At 52.8% G+C, this 19,316-nt stretch overlaps 7 protein-coding genes across 7 annotated transcripts; 3 read left to right on the forward strand and 4 right to left on the reverse strand.

Annotated features, from left to right (window-relative positions):
* Positions 1-281: 281 nt before the first annotated feature.
* CPAR01_03088 (dpy-30 domain-containing protein) lies at positions 282-858 on the reverse strand (the record flags this gene model as incomplete). Its single annotated transcript, XM_060487375.1, has 3 exons — positions 282-357; positions 421-662; positions 721-858. The coding sequence occupies 3 exons, from the start codon at positions 856-858 to the stop codon at positions 282-284; spliced, it is 456 nt and encodes a 151-aa protein (XP_060354703.1).
* A 570-nt stretch (positions 859-1,428) lies between these two features.
* Positions 1,429-4,011, forward strand: CPAR01_03089 (uncharacterized protein; the record flags this gene model as incomplete). Its single annotated transcript, XM_060487376.1, has 2 exons — positions 1,429-1,937; positions 1,992-4,011. 2 exons carry the CDS (start codon positions 1,429-1,431, stop codon positions 4,009-4,011), a joined length of 2,529 nt encoding a protein of 842 aa, XP_060354704.1.
* A 1,217-nt stretch (positions 4,012-5,228) lies between these two features.
* CPAR01_03090 (uncharacterized protein) lies at positions 5,229-5,522 on the forward strand (the record flags this gene model as incomplete). The annotated part of the gene is made up of 1 exon (XM_060487377.1): positions 5,229-5,522. One exon carries the CDS (start codon positions 5,229-5,231, stop codon positions 5,520-5,522), a length of 294 nt encoding a protein of 97 aa, XP_060354705.1.
* Positions 5,523-7,638: 2,116 nt separating this feature from the next.
* On the reverse strand, positions 7,639-8,292 carry CPAR01_03091 (uncharacterized protein; the record flags this gene model as incomplete). Its single annotated transcript, XM_060487378.1, has 1 exon — positions 7,639-8,292. The coding sequence occupies one exon, from the start codon at positions 8,290-8,292 to the stop codon at positions 7,639-7,641; it is 654 nt and encodes a 217-aa protein (XP_060354706.1).
* Positions 8,293-11,421: 3,129 nt separating this feature from the next.
* Positions 11,422-11,556, reverse strand: CPAR01_03092 (uncharacterized protein; the record flags this gene model as incomplete). Its single annotated transcript, XM_060487379.1, has 1 exon — positions 11,422-11,556. The coding sequence occupies one exon, from the start codon at positions 11,554-11,556 to the stop codon at positions 11,422-11,424; it is 135 nt and encodes a 44-aa protein (XP_060354707.1).
* An 843-nt stretch (positions 11,557-12,399) lies between these two features.
* On the forward strand, positions 12,400-12,663 carry CPAR01_03093 (uncharacterized protein; the record flags this gene model as incomplete). The annotated part of the gene is made up of 1 exon (XM_060487380.1): positions 12,400-12,663. A coding segment is annotated over one exon (264 nt), but the record flags the coding sequence as incomplete, so codon positions are not given.
* A 4,618-nt stretch (positions 12,664-17,281) lies between these two features.
* Positions 17,282-18,380, reverse strand: CPAR01_03094 (uncharacterized protein; the record flags this gene model as incomplete). Its single annotated transcript, XM_060487381.1, has 3 exons — positions 17,282-17,563; positions 17,647-18,144; positions 18,324-18,380. 3 exons carry the CDS (start codon positions 18,378-18,380, stop codon positions 17,282-17,284), a joined length of 837 nt encoding a protein of 278 aa, XP_060354709.1.
* Between the last annotated feature and the right edge of the window lie 936 nt (positions 18,381-19,316).

The following is a 19,316-nucleotide window of genomic DNA, read 5'->3' on the forward strand; positions in this document are numbered from 1 at the left end:
AACCAAACAAAAATGAGGAAATTCTTCCAAGGCAACACCAACGTCTATGAGTGTTTAAAGGGCTACTACGAGGAATCAAAAGTTAATGAACTGGGTATCATTCATATCGTCATGACCTTGAAGCATAATGCCCAAAGTAGCTATTGCAAAGACTTTTCTGCTTCCTAAACGCCTAGCTTCATGCCAACCAAATCAAGAGCCCATTGTTCCAAATGATTATGCCATCCAAGCCTGTATTATCGCCTTGTGGTGTGATGGCAAAAGAAAGCCCGCCCAGCAGCTCAGGCAGAAGGCTCGTTTCTACGACGGGATTCCTCGAGAAGGAAGTTGCCCAAGACGTGAAGAGGATTAGCAGGCCTAGAACACAGCGCGATTAGCCTTCGTACCATAGGTTATGACCATAGTAGGAGCAGTCCTTACTGGTTCTTGCTGATAATCTTCATGCCCTCGAGCAGAGCAGCGGTGACGTGGTTGTTGATGTACATGCGGGCATTGTCGCCGTGCTCTACCGCGCGGTTGGGGAAGTTCGTCGCATTGGTGTCGGGATGAACTGAGCCAGCACGAGAGCTAGCCTCACCATTGACATTGCGGTTGGGAGTACCGGTCCGGCCAGGAGCAGGACTGGGGGCGCTCGGGGCGGCCTGCGGGATCGGGACGGGGGACTGTAATATTGAAATTAGCGAAGCCTGAGACGAGCGCATGATATTCTCAAGATCATACTGAAGCAGGTTCGCCAGCATCAGCCATAGGGACGTCGAGGCTAGCAGCATCGGCCATCGTGGTGGCAGGCGCAGGAGCAAACGTAGAATCTGCAGGCGCAGTGGCTTCCTGGGTAACAGGCTCTGCCGGGTTGGACATTGTGAAGGATGGAAGATGCGATAAAGACAAATGGTTGATTTTGTGCTATGGCGCAAACTCTCGATTGGAAATAGAGCAGGTGTCGAAGGCAAAATTCGTTAACCAGTAAGGATAGGTACTTGCGATTTGTCGGTTATCGGAAGTTGTGAAGTTTGCGACGGCAAAGGCAAGGTGCGCAAAGACGAAGTTTTCAAAGCAACAAGACACGCCAAGGCGACGAACGTTTGGGGTGAATCGATTGGAGAAAGAACGATCGTTCCGGAGCTCCAGTAGTATTTTGAGGTCGAGGAAGTTGTCAATTGATTGCGGGGGAAGTTGCGACAGTCGGGAGGGTCTGATGAGGAAGCTGTGGTTGTGGTGGGCCAGAAGAATTAGAGCTCATCTACGCGGGGTCACCTGATCTCGCGTTCAGAGGCGCTTTCCCTCCTACGGCAGCCTGTTTCCTTCGCGTCTCCATTGCACATGACGCCACCAAGGCAAACCCCATTGATGGATGATCTTTACAAACTACGCTGGTTGACCTCATCAAGAGCCGTCTCTCTACAATGTCACTATTGATCAATTCGCACTATGGACGCCTTCGTACAGCGGCTCCCACGCCCGAGATCACAGCCTTCTTCAAGATCTCCAACGAGACCCTCGCCGCTCGGTGAGAGGCCCGCAAAGAAGGCCAAGGTCGAAATTCAGGACAGCGATTGTGACGATGATGACAATATCAAGTCTGAAACCGATGAGGCTGATACCTCAGGCCTGACAGTCAATGATGTATCTGACGCAGACGACGACGTCAAGCACCACACACGGCAGACTGACATCGAGAGCACTTTGCCACCCATCCAGTTGGACAAAGAGGCGATCGAGGAATACGAATTGATGAGGAGCTCTCAAGTCAGCGCCCCTGAAGACGAAACAGCCGTCGCGCCTGAACGAAAGTGGGTAAGGGGCAAGAGCTCCATCTACGTGGATGCGTTCAACCTCGCCTTGGATACTGTCTTGGCAGATGAATCCCATTTGTTTGACGCCAAGGAGTGTAACGTATTCGAGCAATGGAAATCATTGGGCTACGAAGCCCAGTACCTGTGAGTTTGTCCTAATTCCATCGCATTGCTCTTCTGGACTGATGGCTTGCGTAGATATGTGCGCTTGTTCTTGCGCAAGACTTCCGCTTGGCACCGTCAAGACCGGCTGGGATACTACAGTGATGTTTCGGATCCTGAAGCTGCCATTGCGTCTCTGCAGAAAGTCAGAGGTCTTCCCGAGCCTGATGCTCCCGCGTGTAGCAATCCTGTCGAAGGCATTGACCTGGAAGAGTTTAGTTTAGACGGCACTTTCACATTTGCCGATGCTTCTGAGGAACACATCACGACCATCGAAGAGGCGTCTTCATTGCTAAGCCTAGACGAACTAAAGGATCTTGCTAAAGAGGCCAAATTCCAGGGACGTAACAAAGCCGACTTGGTGAAAGCGCTGTGCCGAACAGGCTATCAGCAGACCGGGCTCTTTGCTCATGGGCTACAACGGTCTGGCAGCGGCGAGTCCCAGACTGCTCGAGGTCTAATGCGAGATCGCCATGATACTCCACCGCTTCTCAGCAGGCAAGACTCGAACCAGACGCAACACTTTCTAGAAAAGATCAGGATCATCACAGGCCCTTGCATCAGGCTATCGCCACTGACATATAAACTCTTCGAGAGGGTGCACCTGGTCTTCTATCGGTCGACAGAATGGACTGAGAAGTCTCTGACGGCCATTATTCTTGCTAGCATCGCACGCCGGAATTACCCAGAGTACATTGTCTGCCGAAGTACGAACATTTTTGCTTCTCGAAGACATGTTCTCGAGTTCGAGTCAGCAGTTCGTGTCGAAGCCGAGGTCGATCAGATCCTGGAGTTCAATGGCTCGCCGGGTGAGGCAGGTCTTCGCAAGGTTGTGGATGTCTTTGATCGTGTCTATCCTCGGTGGAAAACACTTTTAAGAGAAGAGCAAGACAAGGAAAAGCGATTATACGAAGAAGGTGAAGGCGCCTACTTGAGAAGGTTCACCCCTGTTCATTCCTACACGCGCATTGTCCACAAGGCAGCATATGTGTTTGGGAAGTTAAAGGATTACGAACGCGAACACTCTATTCTCACGGAACTTCTCTACCAGCACCTGTTCCATCCTGCTAGGCGAGGCAGTTGGTATCAACGAAAGGCTCTCTTAGAGGAACACTACATGTATGCACTAGATGCCAACGCAGTGTCTCCCGATCCCGACATTCAGAAGAAGCATTGGAAACGAATTGCAGCGACGACTTGCGAGACAGCGCTAGAGGACAATGAGTGCCATCTGATCTACCATTACGATTTGCAGAAGCGTCTGCTCAAGCTCGAGAAACAGCTCCGCATCCCACGACGACTTCAGCACGACTTCGGCCACGTTCGTCTCCAAAAGCCACTAGAGCATACTGTTGAGGGCATCCAGGTGATCAAAGAAGACCGCCAAGGCAGAAATGGCCGGCAAGCAAGTACGAAGACGATTTGGGTCGATGAACTAGAGGAAGGTGGCGAATGCAGCGTCGAAGAGATGTGCCTGAGTTGGTACCGAAGCAAGGGCTATAAAGGATACCACGCCGAGGGAGGCATCGTTCGCACACTTTTCGCCTATCTTTTCTACGACATTCTGTTCCTCTACATCCCAAATGTATTTCAGACAGCTTATCAGACTTGCCCCTTGGACCTCCATACGGATTCGTTCTATCCGACGCGGCTGTCCGAGATTAATCACCGACTAGTCGAGATAGGCAACGGCGGTGCGGAAACCATCATCCGCGAGGTCGATGCCAGAGAGCGCGAACGACGAACTTGTGTTATCGGCCTCAATTGGGACTACGACGTTGAGGATCTTGTGGAGCTGGTCGGGTGCTTCGATGGTAGCGCACTGGCCGCTCTCTGCAAGGTGATGGCACAGGAGTACCGACAGCGGGGCGGAGGTCTGCCCGACTTGATCCTCTGGCGGACGGAGCCGAAAAAGGAATGTATGTTCGCCGAGGTCAAAAGCGCCAATGACCGTCTCAGTGACACTCAGAGACTATGGATCCACGTTCTCACGGGTGCAGGTGTGAAGGTTGTCCTTTGTAACGCCGTGGCCAAGGAAGTCAAAACTGTTGACTGAAGACGCCTTCGGAGTTCTCGAGGATCCCTCCATGTCGAAAGATATTTTGATTCGCTCTTATGGGTATCCTTCCAGGATATGGCGTGGTGTTACAGGGAGTGGAGATTGCTCTGAAAGCTCAGCGCTTCCCGAACCCGGGAGATATGGCAATATCTTCGACCACGCTGGGTGCCAGTCCATGAGCAAAACATGCCAGCTTCGAGGTCAAGATTACTTGAAATTGGAAATGGCTCGCGGTGCCTGGTTCCTATGCGCCGGATCAGCCGAGCTCATCTCAAGGGCGGGGAGCCGAAGTACAACATATGGCGAGGCCAAAAATAGGATTTTGATCTTCAGCGATCCGCAATCACTTTGAACCCATGGAAGCAAAGAACGACGAAAGAAGATTATGAAACGGCCGAGTTGCCACTAAAAGCTGCACCTAAGCTGTTTTCTGATCACCAGTCAAGGAACTACAGCACCTCGAACAACCAATCGCTTATCCATGATTGGTGATTTACAGTCCTGTTTCAATCTGATCATTTGACAAACTGTCGAAAGACTTGGCTCCAGTTTCAGCATTACCAGGGTTTTCAAGTCGTGGCGCCGGGGGGAGGCTAAATCTGGTATCAGAATTCGAGACATCCAGTCAGAGGCGACAACCGGCAGGCAGGGCTCGTTTTGGGTCGGAGATTTTTATGAATCACATGCAGCCAATCACGCAAAATCGTCAAAGGTCGGTACTTTGGTTGACGAGGTTGAACGGAACCCTGCGTTGTACTGGGTCATCGGAGGCCAGACAGGCAATGAAATTTCACATTCTCACCGAGATTGGAAGACGCAGCACCACAGGCACCCTTTCCCAAGGCTTGCAGCAGTCTCGATCTTTGCCCCTCCTCGCGCTACTGATGTCGCATCTTTGGGGGTGGAGGTCGTCACACTCGCGGTTGGTCTGGCGTCTCGTTTACTGCGTGCGTGTGCTAATGTGGTCCAGACATGCGTCCTAAACATGCTGCTAATGTACGGGACGACGACTCCGTACGTAGTGCCATTTCATGTCTCTATGATTTATCGACCTTCTTCACCGCCAGATGACAGAAGTCGATAGCAACCAACCAACATGGAATTCACTGTTCCCAGCAACGGAACATTACCGGCATCTTCCCTCGAGAGAGCGCAAACCCCCATCCCAATTTTTCCGTCTCTGCTCATTGCTGAACCTCACTGCTGAACCACCCATGCCCATTTTCGAAGCAGAAGGCCAAAAGGTTACAGCTCTGTGGGAGCAGCTTGACTTGCGACCGAGCTCTTTGCGACGAGTGACTCTGCGTCAAGGGTCAAAAAACCAAAAGTCACAGACGCTTCGCCTGGCCCTGCCCACCATGATCCCCACACCAGCACGCCGGCGCTTAAACCTCGACCAATCCGCTGCCTCCCCGCCGACCGTTGGTGATGGTCCTGACGGGAACCGGGACACCGCGGAACCCCTGTCATTCCCGCCCTCAAACCAATCAAGACCCCGGCCATTCTGAGGACAGGCGCTTAGCAAAGTGAGGTGACTGGGGTCCCTCCACGGCTTCGCTCCGTACGCGACCACCCACCCCCCCATGCAGTGCCCGGGATGCTGGGTCGTACCATGGCCGGATCTGGCAAGGCGCCTCAGGCCGCTTTTGTCCTTTTCTCGACTTCTTTCTGACTGGACGTTTCGCCTGCTTGGTACTTTTCTTTGGCTTGACGACACGCCCTTGACTGCGTCTGAGCTGTTGACTCTGTCCCTTGGCGGTCTCCGAAACGCAGTGTTCCTTGGATCTCAACCGCGAACCTGCAAGAGATGCCTTCTGGGACAAAAGCCAACTAAAAGAAAGGAAACAAAATCACACACGTAACATGCACACCTCGGGGAGTGCATGTGCGTATCTGTATGAGTGTGAGGCAATCATGGACCTCATCAGCCGTGGTCTATCCCCCAAAAGGCGACGAAAAGGTTAAGCGGACCACGGAGGAGGGGAGGGGGCCGTAAGGAACGAATTTGGGAAGACATGGGTGCGCCTTTCTACACTTCAGTCATCACCGCATTGCCCATCACGACTGCAACACCAAGCCACGACTAGCAGCGGGAGGAGGATGATGACGCCCCGGCGCCAGCAACATCAGCAGCGGCGGTGGCAGGAGCAGCATCTATAGTGCTGTAATGTGATGCCCGCTCTCCGGCCGGGACTTGACGCATCACCGCCGAACCATCACCCCCCATTCCAACCCCATCTAGCCTACCTTCTGCCGGGTGGTTGCCCCCCTCCCCTCCGGTTCGATTGCACCGCTTTCCAATGTTTTCCCTCATATTGGATCACTGAAGATCGACGGCTATTACATCGATCCGTCATCGCATCCCCCTGCTTGACGTGGTTTCCCATCTGATGGGGAGGGGTATACAACTCGGCTGTTCGGGAGCGTACCAAACCCAAAGTGTGACGGGATTGTATGGGTATGATGAGGTGAAGGGCAGGATAAGGCGGACGGGATGGCATCCCCCATCTCCTCAGCGGAAACCGAGGCGGGGGAAAAGAAGGGTACAGCGGCCAGCCAGCTGAAATTGAAGACAAACTACGGTCAGATGGTCAATTATGACGCCCAGTCACACGATTGAGAGCAAATATTCGATGAGTGGATCTCCTAGAACGTGGTCACGGCTCTTTACTTGGAATTACCATACGTGGGTTCGACGCCATGTCCGCGAGGAACTGGAGCAAGATTTGGAACAAGATATTTTTACCTCTGAAGATCATGAGAAATCTACCCGTTTCCTCGTCAACTCCACCCGGCCGGCCATCGCGGCCTCTTCTCCCCCTCCCCGCTAAAGCGCGGGACCATAATAAACCCATGATGCTGGCGGCCGCTGATGCGGCCGCGCTGCACGAGGATGCCCACGGTGCAACGATAAACAAATAAACACAGACACATACACAATGATTCGTCACAATTGCTCTTGCGGTGCGAGAGTTGTCCTCGAGAGACGCAGTTTAGTAAGGTTAAGATATACACAGGATGCTGATATTAGGCTACCTGGCTCGCTGTATAGTAGGTATCTTGCCCACCCCAGGGAGATCTTCTTCCTCGTCTTCCAAAAATTCCAAGACGCGTTCAACCTTTCCCCCCCATTCAGATAATCAAGTCCGCCCACCCAAATAGTTTCTGGTATCGAACATGAGCATCGTAGAGACGCCAAAGAACTCCGTTTGGCCCGGTCCCAATCGAGGACCGGTAGATGATTCGAAACAAAAGACCAACCATTTCCCTTCTCTCTTTCGCAACATATTCCTTGAGATGAACCAATCAGTGATTTCACCCTCATGTTTGCCTCCATATCATGGTATGCGCCAGCTTGTGTGCGCCAAGTTACTTCCGTTAAGTCATATCGTGGTTAAGTCCCTGCGTGGGAAGAGCCTGCTTCATCACATGTCTTGCTTCTCTTTTTTGTGGCGCTAGGCCTAGGTCGTCAAATGGTACTGCGTTTTTGCTGAAGGTAACGTTGTTGAGGCGATGGTGATGGTGATGGTGAAGGTAGGTGGAACAAAAAAGAAGATAGATCGGGATATGTAGTGCCGATGTCGTGTTAGGTTAAAGTGGATGCGTTTGCTTTGGTCCAGTTGTTCATTCCACCTTCCTCCTCTTCCCCTTTGGCGCGGGGTTCATCCTCGGCGTGTAAGTTACTGTCCGCGTGACCACCTCGCGGATGTGACGCACGCTAGTTCTCGAGGGCTTCTTTGAATCATTCAACCTCTTGGCCTTGAGTGCTGCGTCCCAATCGAATACTGAGTGAACCGATCTGGCGCTGAAGGGTGACCGTGCGCTCATTGGTGAGTCCAGGTGCGATACTGCTGGAGAGGGCGGGATCTTGAGGCTCGGGAAAGAATTCGCACCGGTGGGAGGTGCTGACATTGGCAGATGTGTGAAAGGGCTTGGCGGGATGGCCGGTGCCGTAGCCGGTGCTTTATGCTCGTGTTCACACTTGCAAGAGATATCGGTCTGCTCGCTGGTGGCGGTGGAAGGCAATGAGTCCGGTGTGGACTCGGGAGTAGTCTCGCCAGAGGTTGATGGCTTGAAAGCAGCCGGTGAGTTGAGAGACATGGCCTTGAGGAAATCCGTGTAGGCGGTTGGCGGGCTAATGGGTGTCTTGATGGGAAGGTCCTTGCAAGACATGGGTCTGGCAGAGAGCGGAGTCGAAGCCGAGAACATATTTTCCGAGGGGAAAGTGCTGGTGACGGGCGTGGCCAGCTGGGCTAACTTGGGTCTGTTGACGGGCATGATGGCTTGAGGCGGAAGGAGAGGCGGGAGAAGAGTGAGGTAGTAGCGAATGTGTGCGTGGAGAGAGATGTCCAGTCAACTAAATGACTCTGACGTGGTGAGAGAGGAGGAAGTCAGGCTGCCTACGAGCTGCAGAGACAAGTCGCCTGGGGAGAGAAGGGAGAGAGAAGACCGGTAGTTGCGAGGGTGGGTGGACGTTATATTATTTCGAAGAGAATGCGGTGGGCGCTTGTGTATGTGTGCGGTCGTAGTGTAAGTGAGCCGGAAAGAGGACTGCAGTGCGAGGTCAAGCTCTGACGGCGGCAAGGAGAATGGAAGGTTTTAGGAAGCTGATGTGCTCCCGGAAGTCTGGTCTGGGGTTGCTGGGGGCTTGAACAGGTGGGCAATAACAAGCCAGTGCTATTCGCCAGGAATGGGTTTCGAGTTTGGGCGGGAAGACAAGCAGGCAGACAAAATGTCAGTCTTTCCAGGTCGGCAGGCTGGACAAGGGAGGGGCAGAGTTGTGAGAGGGGTGAAGAAGGGGGCGTCTGGTGATGAGATGCCGCGGACGAGGGGGAGGGGTGGATGGCCTGAAGAGAAACAAACAACAGAGAGGATGTAGAGCCTGCACCAAAAGGCTGCGGTAGCGCGTGAAGGATTCTGTGAGGTGAAGAGGAGTCGTGATGTGTTGGTGACAGCGGATACAGATGGTCCAACGAGAGGAAAGCAGTGGCGCGCGGCGGGAGCGTCGAGGAGAGCGGTTGACACGAACAAGAGCGAGAGCGTGGTGGTGGGGAGGACGGGACAGTAATCGAGAGGAGCGGACGCGGAAGTCGAGAGAGACTGAGGTTGACCGGGGTCTCTCTAAAGCGGCAGGGAAGCAGTGGGTGGATGAGCTGGGATTGGTCGTGGAGCTTCAACAGACGACGGTCTGATTCGTTGCGCGGGCGCGTGTGGTGTGTGGTGTTCACTGCCTTAGTGCGTGCTGAGCCTGCTGCAGGAGACAGCGAAACAGAGAGACTGGACAGAGACGGGAACGGGGCCTGTCAGGGCAGTGAAAGAGCCAAAGCGGACAAGGGGTCGATGAACTGCTGCCGCAGCAATTAATTTGCCTCTATTGGCGTCCCTTCTTTGGACGAACCGGCTCGTTGCACGCCAAAAGAAAGCGGGCAAATTTTGTTCTGGGTTGTGACCTACAAAGCGGTTGGCCTTCGTCCCGTGCTTTGCTGCGGTGCCCGAAGCTGCCGTTGGCTGTGATGGAATAAGGTAGACTGGCTGGTCTTTTTTTTTTTTGTTCCGGTTGTTTGCGTCTAAAGACGACAAGCCAATGGGAGTGGCTTGGTTTGAGGAAGCGGTCGGCGTTCGGCGGATGGCTGGGATCACCGTTTGTCCCGTCGCGCGATCGTGGATGCCTCGTGGCCTCTCGCCCGGTAAATGTGATGAATGTGTGATTATTGGATGAGCCTTGGTCCAAGGTATTCGTCGGGTGTCGGGTAGCAAGTCAGCTAAGGCAGGCTCAGGTAGTGGCGTAGTGCAATGACGATGTTGCTTTGTACGGATGTCTCGTCGATTGGGATTGGTTGGCTATCAAAGGTAACCGGCACCCGTAACTCGTAGTCGTCCAGTAAATAGGTATCTAGTATCGTCCCAAAAGCGGAGGCTACAAAGACTCGCAGCACTGGGTGGAGGTGATGCGCCGTGTAAGTGGAGAGAGGGATGCAAAGCCAGCTCAGGCGGTGGATGGTAGGAGAGGCAACAGGGACAGAGACAGAATGCCGTAGAGAAGCAAAGACAAGCGATCGTAGAGCGCGAGTAACTCGAATGCGAAGCTACCTGAGCTAGCAAGAATCAAGAAGGCAGTGACCCGGCGTGGAGAGGCCTCGATTTCTGGTCTGAAAGGCTGATACAGAGGCGTGATTGGTTCTTGGAGGAGGCTCGCGGTGAGGTGTCGTGCAGTTGCGGGCTGTCCGTCGCTGGGTCCAACGGGGCTGCTTATGGGCGCTAGCAGAGAAGCACTGTAGCCAGTCAAAGAGGTGGAATTGCAGTGGGAAGACAAGAGTCGGCCGGGGCAGCCGTCCGGAGGGTGTTCCGCGGTTGAGCTGGCTATTCTTAGTGCTGTGTGTCTATGACTGGTGATTGGACGCTGGCCGAGGGCGCTTTCTCACCTGTAAATCCCCACGTCGTCCACCAGATCTTGCAGATGAGTCTTCTGCCGGGAAGATGTGTCGAGAACCGGTCCCGATAGTGATCAGTGGCGAGGCGGAGCAAGAATCTCGTTGGATGGTCCGGAAGATTCGAAGCTAACAAAGACGGGACACAAGAAAAGACGTCTCGGTCCGATGACGATGAAGCCGGGGTGGGCAAGAGAGGAATCGAGAGGCAAAGACGAGAAACAGACGTCGTCAAGCGTCGTCAGACCTCGTGATGACAGTGGGGCCGAGAGAAGGCGCCGGAGCTGATTGATGCCGCAGTGAATACGGACGGGAGTGACAGCTGAACAGGGGAAGCAGGATGCAACCAGTGGATGATGAGTGCACCTGATGGTCTGAGATGAGGTGGATGTCAAGGTGAAGATGCCTCGGTCTGTGGTGTGAGGCAAGAGACCTGGACCCGAGAGGAGGACAAGAATTTTGCAATGAGGAAGGAAACAAGGGTGTGAGCCGAGTGTGATTGCCTTGTTGGTTCTGGTGTTGGTGTTGGTTGGTGTTGGAAGGAAGGAAGGAAAGCGCTTGGCTCTCGACTTCTTGATTTGGGGGGCTTTCGAGTGATGAGAAGGGAAAGGAAAGGAAGAGCTGAATGATCACGAGCTTCCTTCTTTTTTTTTCAGCATCACTGTTGACCGGATTGAGCCACCGTTTTATCTAGCGAGCAGTCCATCCATACGAGTTTCTTGTCTAAGGTACTCGGCCTCACGATCCATCTTTCAAGCGCCTGCCTCCATTCGCGACCTGCTTGACATCGACTTGGTCGCCCAAAGTCAAGACGAAAACAAAAACAAATAATTGAAATTCGTTTTTTTGAAGTTCAATTCCTGCTTCACTCCGCGCGCGGCACCGTTCGGCGTCTCGACTCTCGACACTCCCTCGATCGATTTGAGCCTATCTTTCCCTCTCTTCTCAAGCGCTCTCCATCAAAGGACCACCATACGTCCTATTTCCAGCCACATGGCCCAGCAACCAGATCTCGCCAGATCCCAGAGCGCGCGCCATATGAAGCATGCCGGCCATTGGACCTGGCTGCCACCACGCCGTTGGCCGTCAGCGACCCGGAGAATTGCAGACCCATGCACGCAATTTACCCCCAAGCATCAACTGTGAGGAGCGGGTACGTGGCCGGCCATCTCTTCTACCTGCCTCCGATACACTTGGGGGGGGCTCTGCTCCGGCCCCAGTCCGTACCCGGCTGTCATACAGCGCGCGCCTCCAGCCAGTACAACGTTGGGCCGCGGCCCGGTCGTCGACCCTCACCACCACCGTCTCCGTGTCAAGACATCATGGACCGGGTCACCTCTCCCAACCTCCCAGACCCCGATTCCGTCTGCCATCCTACTCGCCGACCATTTTGCCCACTTCATCATCTGCCGACTCTAGACTCCCTGTTTGTGGATGGTCTAGATTCATAATTCTGGTGATAAGCGCCAGTCCGTGGCCTGTTCTATTCGCTGGCTCAAAGGAGATCGAATCCTTCGCGCCTGTTTCCTGCAAGCTCCCTGGCATCTCATTTGCCAGATCCACGCCAGCTTGCGCGCCGCAACCTTTTGGAGTCAGTTTTTTATCTCGCCGCCCATGCTCACTATGCAGCCACACAATCTCGTCAACTGCTGCCCTGAGGCACATTCAACTCGTGTTGGTCCACGCAAGCGGTGTGTTGTGTTAGTGCGTCTATGGCGTCTTGCGAATCCTTCCGTTGGGCTTCGATGATAGACGCGACGTGGAGGATCCAAACAGGTTGAATCTTGATCTTGAAAGACCAATTGCTCTCTGACTTGTCGCTCCTGTGTGCCTTGGGTCATCCATCTCAGGGCCCTCGGCCTGAAGGATCGCGCTTAATATGTTATGCAATCGATCGAAAGAGACTGTTCACTTGCCTTGTAAGACTGCGTAGACGCCCCTGAAGACAACGATCAAGCTCTTCTCTTGCCACGCCCTCGGCGTTGCTAGTAATCCATCCATTTGCCGCGCGATAATTCAGCATCGAAGATTTCAGACAGCAGAGTTAGAGGTTGAATCAGGTTTTCTAGTTCCTTCAAAAGCCAATGATTCCTCTGATATCCTCGAAGGCACGTTGACCAAGGTACGTCCTCGCGCACCAGAGTCTACCTTAGTCGCCATCTCCTACGTCGCGACGCTCATCAAACAGATCAGAGCAGCATTCGCGCCTCAGATGCAATAACAAGCGTCACGGGATTGGCTGGCCTTGTTCCTCGATAGTACGTGATGCCATCGTGAGCCGCTGGCCTGTTTTGCTGGCCGGGACTATTCATATCTAAGTGCTATCTATGTATGGCATTGAACGGACTCATCAGTATCGCGGAGGATTCCCCTTACCTAGCGAGGCAGCCAGGCTCGAGGGAAAGAAAAAAAAAAGAGTTCACCTCGGTAGGCCACATTTCTTGGTGCTCATGCTGGAAATCGAACTCGAACTCGTAGCCTGTCGTCGAGTAGGCTGTGAGCGTGATATTGTTGACCTTGGACCATTCCACCACCCAGCCAGTTTGTTCTCATAGCGACCTCGGTCGCTCCTGAGACACAAGCGGTGCGAAAGAGACGTGGCTAGGGACTAGCTACACCCCCGAGCTTGCGACCAAGGTGATTGTAATGCTTCTGGCCGAGATCTTGTGGATTCTACTTTGATTGAGCGCGAGTTCATTATTTGCTTGGACTTAGGGGCTCTGTTTAATTCATCTTCGTGATGTGTACGCATATATAAACGTCGACCTATATGTCCAAGAGCAATGAACCGAAGCAGCAAGCCACCGCAAGATCCCTGTAAACTTCAGTCTCACCGTAAGACATGGGAATCGGCTGTAATAGTTAGTTATAAGAATAAACCGCGTGTCAGTTCCGTCACATGAATTTACACTCTTCCCGCCTTCCTTCTTCAACCGCCTGTTGTTACGTGTCAGAATACGCCCCGAAGTGCATCTAAAGCCAGGCCGTATATAGCCTGCGGAGACTGAATCATGCTTCCTAGACTAGATAATAATGAAGACCGAAGGTTCCCTCAAAGGCTTTGATCTGCCAGGATCAACAAACTCCGGGCCCATGGTGGTCAACGGAATCTGCTGATTTGGTGCCCTGGTTGAGGAGTGTCTTTCCGTTCCCGACAATGCCTGTTTTATATAAGCGACGAAGTCTGGCACTGGTTATTGGCGAATCACCTCTGCCAGACTGAGAGCAGGATGAACCTACCGCAGGACCCCTTGCATTTTGGAACTGGCCAAGGTGCCTTCTGGCCAGTATCGCACGAAAAATGGCCTCTCTTCGTACGCTACCGCCCTGGGGCGTGGACATTAGTCGTTCAGCTCCACTGAGCTCAGTCTGTAAGAACGTCCACAAACACAGGCGAGGAATAATCTCACTCATTCTCGCGGACCTTCTTTGATGAAATTTAGGGAGTGTAGTCTGATCACGGGATGGATCTTTCTCCTGATTGCTGAATGAATATGAAGAACCCGGAAGTAGGAGGTTTAGCTGTCTACCATCATGCCATTTTCTGGCGTCGCTGTGAACGGAGGGTTGAGATACGTGTCTTTTGCGCGACGCGGGGCCGAGTGCTGACATTCCCGCTTTCGATGCAATAACTTGATGATTGGGGAATGGTAAAATCTTCGTTTAGAACATCCTTAGGCGTTCACATGTGTGGTTCAGCACTAGATTGTGATGGAGCTAAGGCTCGCATGAGGTTGTCGTGAGATGTGAGGCTTCGTCAAACACTATACTATCTTGGTCATTAAGCTGCAAGCTACTTTTGGTATCTCTGTGATGCCTTCGTGATCATGGAATATCTACTTCATCTTGTGAGATGGCTCTCGAGACTTTTCATCGTGGAGCCACCAAAAACACTTTACATCAAAGCAGGTATAATGGGGGCACATAAGCGGCATTGGTATCGATCTCGTTCATCATCCTCGCCACTGTTTTCGTTCTAACCTACTGGAGCCTTTCCATCTTGATCTCGCGGGTCAGTATCTCCTTACATTTCACCATTTATTTCCTACAAAACGTCCTCGCCGACGATGCAGAGGTCAAACCCTCCCAACAGCGACTACAATCCCCACCAATGCGTCTTCGTGAAGTGAGATACTTTCCTGGGTGGAATCCATCAACATTGGCCTTGGCATTATACGCGCACAACATCCCTCCCTGCGCCCCCTCGACGCCGATGCTACGTCAGTAGGCGACGGCCCCTTGAATGGCACCCTTGTGATTTCTCGGCTACGCGTTGTCGCGACTGTGGGCAATGTTCAGAGTGCTGTCGTCTAGTCTACAGGCTGTTGTGAAGCTGGCGGCGTGACGGTAGTCCTCGGTCTTCCATTGGATGGTGTTGACATTGAGTGGCCATCAGAGGCCGGGTCGGAGCTCACATAGGCGGCGGCTAGTATGCAGAAGTCTGGGTAGATTAGTAATATGGCTCCAAGGAAGCCGTTGTGGGATTGATCAGGTGCATTATATCTTCACTTACAGGATTCAATGATGCGTTGTTGGTGTTATGGGTATGAAGGTGCACCGGTTCTCGTCTGGGGGACGCGGGGCGCAGGCTACAATCTGAGCCGGGGAGGTGTGATTGATATGGAAGGAACGAGGCGCACTTATACCGTGGATGAGAGTACTGTTCGACATTCTGGCACAACTGACGATTCCATGCGACCTCCAGGCAGAGCGCATGCTTTACATCCAGGTTGAGGTCGCTCCTACCTCAACCAAGCCCAATCGATCCCTATGGTCGAGCGGTATAACGCCCTGGTCCGTTAGTAACAGAACTTGGTATGAAATCTCGAGAGGTCAACGAATGGAGGGTTTCGTAGAGGCTCAGTTCGATTTACGGACTGAGCACCTGAGCTTTTGCTTTTTTTTCCCTTTTTACGTGTTCTGCCAAATTCAAGTGTCGATAACTTCTTATGTCACTGTGTAGAGTGGCTTATACCGCTCCACGATATTAGTGTATATATTAGCAGGGCATCCTGTAGGCCGAGGCAAAATGTAACGGTCTGCATTATGCTGTTTCTATACCTGAGATTGTAGGATAAGGAGGAAGTAGGCGGCCATCCACATCTCCGAAGTGGAAGGAGATAGGTGGTATGGGCCGGGCAAGGAAGTACCGCATACCTAGCCCATGCCACCTTCCATCTGACTAATATTACCTCCCTATCTTGATTGCTCAATACTCTGATATATATAAACTACATGTATTACTCTAGTGTAAAGTTACTCAGGTCGTATTGAATCTTCGCTTCAGTTCAAAAGGGAACTTTAGGGGTGGGGGAGCAAAAACAACAGGAGCCACCGAGGGTTAAAAGCCGGAGTCCAGGGATAGTCCGGATCATCACGGACTAGGCAGTCAAGACCTCACGACCTTCGCCCCTCGGCCATTAGATACGTGTTGTTATGATGAGAAGGCAAAAGACCTCCTATGAGGCATACCTTGAGGGTTTGCTGGTGCTCCCCACTCTGGCAGGAGCGATGTCGTGCGGCCGTGTGCTTGTCCGCAGGCCGACCACCCAGAGCCCATTTACTATTACGTGTTCGTTACGAGGTATTATTTTCCCTGGAAGATCATTCGCGTTATAACTTCCTCGGCTTTGATTTGGAAGGGTACTATAGAGGTAAGTTCCGTCTGGCCGTGTTGCTTCACATACTTGGTGATGGCTTTAATAGAATTAAGTCTCTGCTAATTCGCTCTTCGATAGAAGTCTCATCCACCCGTTGACTCGTTCGCAGTCGCTGGCGGCTTAGCATGAGTTCTCAGAGTACTTGGCCAAGGCCTAAAACCACATATGAATCCAAAGCCGGAGACGAGTTATAAAAGCAGCACCTCGCAACACTCAGATTTTCCTGTCACATATTCAGAAGGAGATTATTACAACATGAAGGAGCGTTGAGATGTACCAGTAACGTCTTTTTATATAATCGAGGCTTTAGGGAGGGGGTAAAGAGCATGTACTTTACTTACCTTAGTATGTAGCTCATGAAGAGACACCTGCTTCCAGATCTAGGGCAGTGGAATTGAAGGTGATACTCCACTACTCAATGTCTCAGGCTGCCTACCTAGCAGGATCAGAAGACTCGGAGCAGGGTGTTTTCACTGCTTAAGTAGGTACGTCCTGCTGCCAGGTACGTTGGGTAAGGTAGTGATAATGCACTTGGATCCTATCTCGATGTATTGCTTCTGTACCGGGTCACTGCCAATTAGAACGTCTCCAAGCTATTACGACAAACATCTCCGTCAACCATGGAAAAATGCCTTCTGGTTATCAACTTCAGCTAACGAAGTGCTTTCCAGGGCAGATGGTAGGCCCTCGTACTCGGGGACAAGCTCGACGTCAAGCTGCTGTCTATGATGGAGTGTATCGTTAAGCCATACAAGATCATTCCGTCTTCATCGTAGGAGTTGACGAGCGAGATCTAGAAAGACGTGCTTACATTCACGCCTATTCTATGCAAGTGAGTACCCTCTGGTATAAAAGCGCTCAGGTATTTCGATTTTGACCCAATAAGAAATCAAGCGGGCGTGTCGTCCTGCATCTTCAACCGATACCGGTCACGAGGAGAAGGAACAGCGATCAAGAGCTATGCAACCACGCTGCTGTGATACATGTCAGATCTTACTGAATCAGCTGAATCATATAGACGTAAATAGCACAAAGAACTCCAGGCTAGATCCGTCATGCATCCCAATGCCCCCCTCTTATCCCTGGTGCCCCGCCGCCTGCCTAGGTACTCGACATGTGTATCCTGCCCAACCGTGGTTCATAATGCTCGTTAGAAATCATAGTTGCCGATCACAAATATCATACCCGTAGCTTAACCGCAATCTTATCATCCTTACCCACGACTTCCTCCTCGCCTCCTTTACGTCTGCGACTCAGCTCGCTCTCGGCAATAGACCGGATCAGCTGTATCGCCAATTCGGTACCTCTGGAGACGGACGCCTCGGATGCGTCGGACGGGACGTGGAGGAACGTCACTCTGCGGTGCTTCTGTGCCTTCCACAGATGCGCTAGGCTGGAAAAGTAGATGAAGTCGCAGAGGTAGTGTCCCGCGTCTTCGGATATACGGAGATCGGATCCTTCCTGCGCAAGAGATTAGCACTCGTCTTCCAGTCCCCACCTCACCCCTGGACTGCACCAATTCGTAGTCATGGACGGAGACTTACCGGGCTATGATCCTTCCACCGCTCCAACACATCAGCCAGATCCAATCCCGTCTCAATCTCAGACGGCATGCCGTACCACACCCAATTCTCGCCCTCCTCCCTTCGCCGATCCTCGTCCTCGAGCTTCTTCCCGTCCACGTCAGGGAAAGCGTAGCCGTCCCGGTGACCGCGGCGCTCAATCGAGTAGAACAGCCGCGGTCCCGCCATGCCGATGTGTACGGTCGCGTCTATGCGCGGATGAACTGCCGGGTCCCATAGCTGGGGTACCAGGCGGCGGACGTTTTGGTAGTTTACGCGAATGGCTTCCGGGTGGACGAGGATGCGGACGGGTGGGAGGGGCCGAGAGGAGGACGAAGTGGAGGGGGAGGTTGAAGAGTGGTGATCTTTTGGGTTCTTGGCGCGGAGGGGCGGGAGGTATGCTGGTAGAGAGTGGGCGATTTCCCAGGAGGGATTTACGGGGTATTGGGCTTTGAAAGGCTGCGATGGAGGGATTGTTAGCTGAGGAGGTACTACTTTCGTGAAATGAGGATGCTTGTTCTCGCGGAGCCATGCGCGTCGTCCGTCGTCGGTTGTGATGCGATGGACAGTAGTTACGGCGTGGCGGGCATGGCGGGGTAGGAAAGGAGGGGCAGTCGGGGAATAGAACGGGAGCCGGGTGGAGATGTAGAAAAACGTACGCCGAAGCCAGTGACGAGCACCGTGAACTCGTCTTGTGAATCAATTTGTGACCCCATCGCGAGATAGACTGAACCTCCGACAAGATGTCGTGGAAGTGAGGATGATGCGAGAAGAAGAAGAAATACGTTGACGAAACGAAGGTGGCTTCAAGAACAAAACCACGCGATCGCTCAAGACGTGGGGAAGGAGGGGGGAGGTACGATCCAGTCTCGCGATTGCCTTTTGTACCCTCCACTTTCACGGGCAATCCTAGGTCCCCTCCCCCATTCCTGCCGAGCGCTCCCCCTCCACTGCTCTGATGCGGGTGACATCCGCTCCGGTGCTGGATGCGCTGTGAGAGGGTGGTGGGGTCTCAGCGCTAAGGCACCCGGTGCAGAAGCCGTACAGGGCCCGCGCTCGCCTGCAGCAACCTCAGCAAGGGCGATGCGGGGCACCTTACACCTTACCTGTGGGCGCCTTCCAGTTTCACCGAGGTACGCCTGCCTTTTTGGACGACGTGCCAACCACATGAGATGTTTTGACATTCACTTCTGATCCTCATGATGTTCTGACTTCATGCACAGAGTCCCCGAACTCGCCGTGGATCTCCACCGGCCACGTCGGCGAATCGAGGGAGATGAAAAACGTGGCATCCTCTCAGGTGCGCGTTCAGGCAACGTGTGGTTGCAACGACGTGTTAGACAAGATTTTGGCTTCGCAAGGCGATCGGGAAAATTCAGCAATGTCATGCCACGAAGAGGACCGCCTGGGGGACAAACATGAATCTTGATTGGCTGACAGCCAGACTGACACAGCTGAAAAAAGGTAACTCAACGGTGAGGACCTGGGATGGTGGCGTAAATATTGGATGTTGCACAAGTCATGACTGGAGTAGTATTCAGAAACTTCATTATAGCCCGTTGGGCCTGGAATCTAATGCCCATAGCCACTACGATATACTGAAGAGGCCCGTCTTCTGGCGGGCGTGTATGGTCGCAATCCTATGCTGTAAG

The sequence above is a fragment of the Colletotrichum paranaense genome, assembly GCF_030867605.1.
Source record: "Colletotrichum paranaense strain IMI 384185 chromosome Unknown Scaffold_2.1, whole genome shotgun sequence".
NCBI lineage: Eukaryota > Fungi > Ascomycota > Sordariomycetes > Glomerellales > Glomerellaceae > Colletotrichum > Colletotrichum paranaense.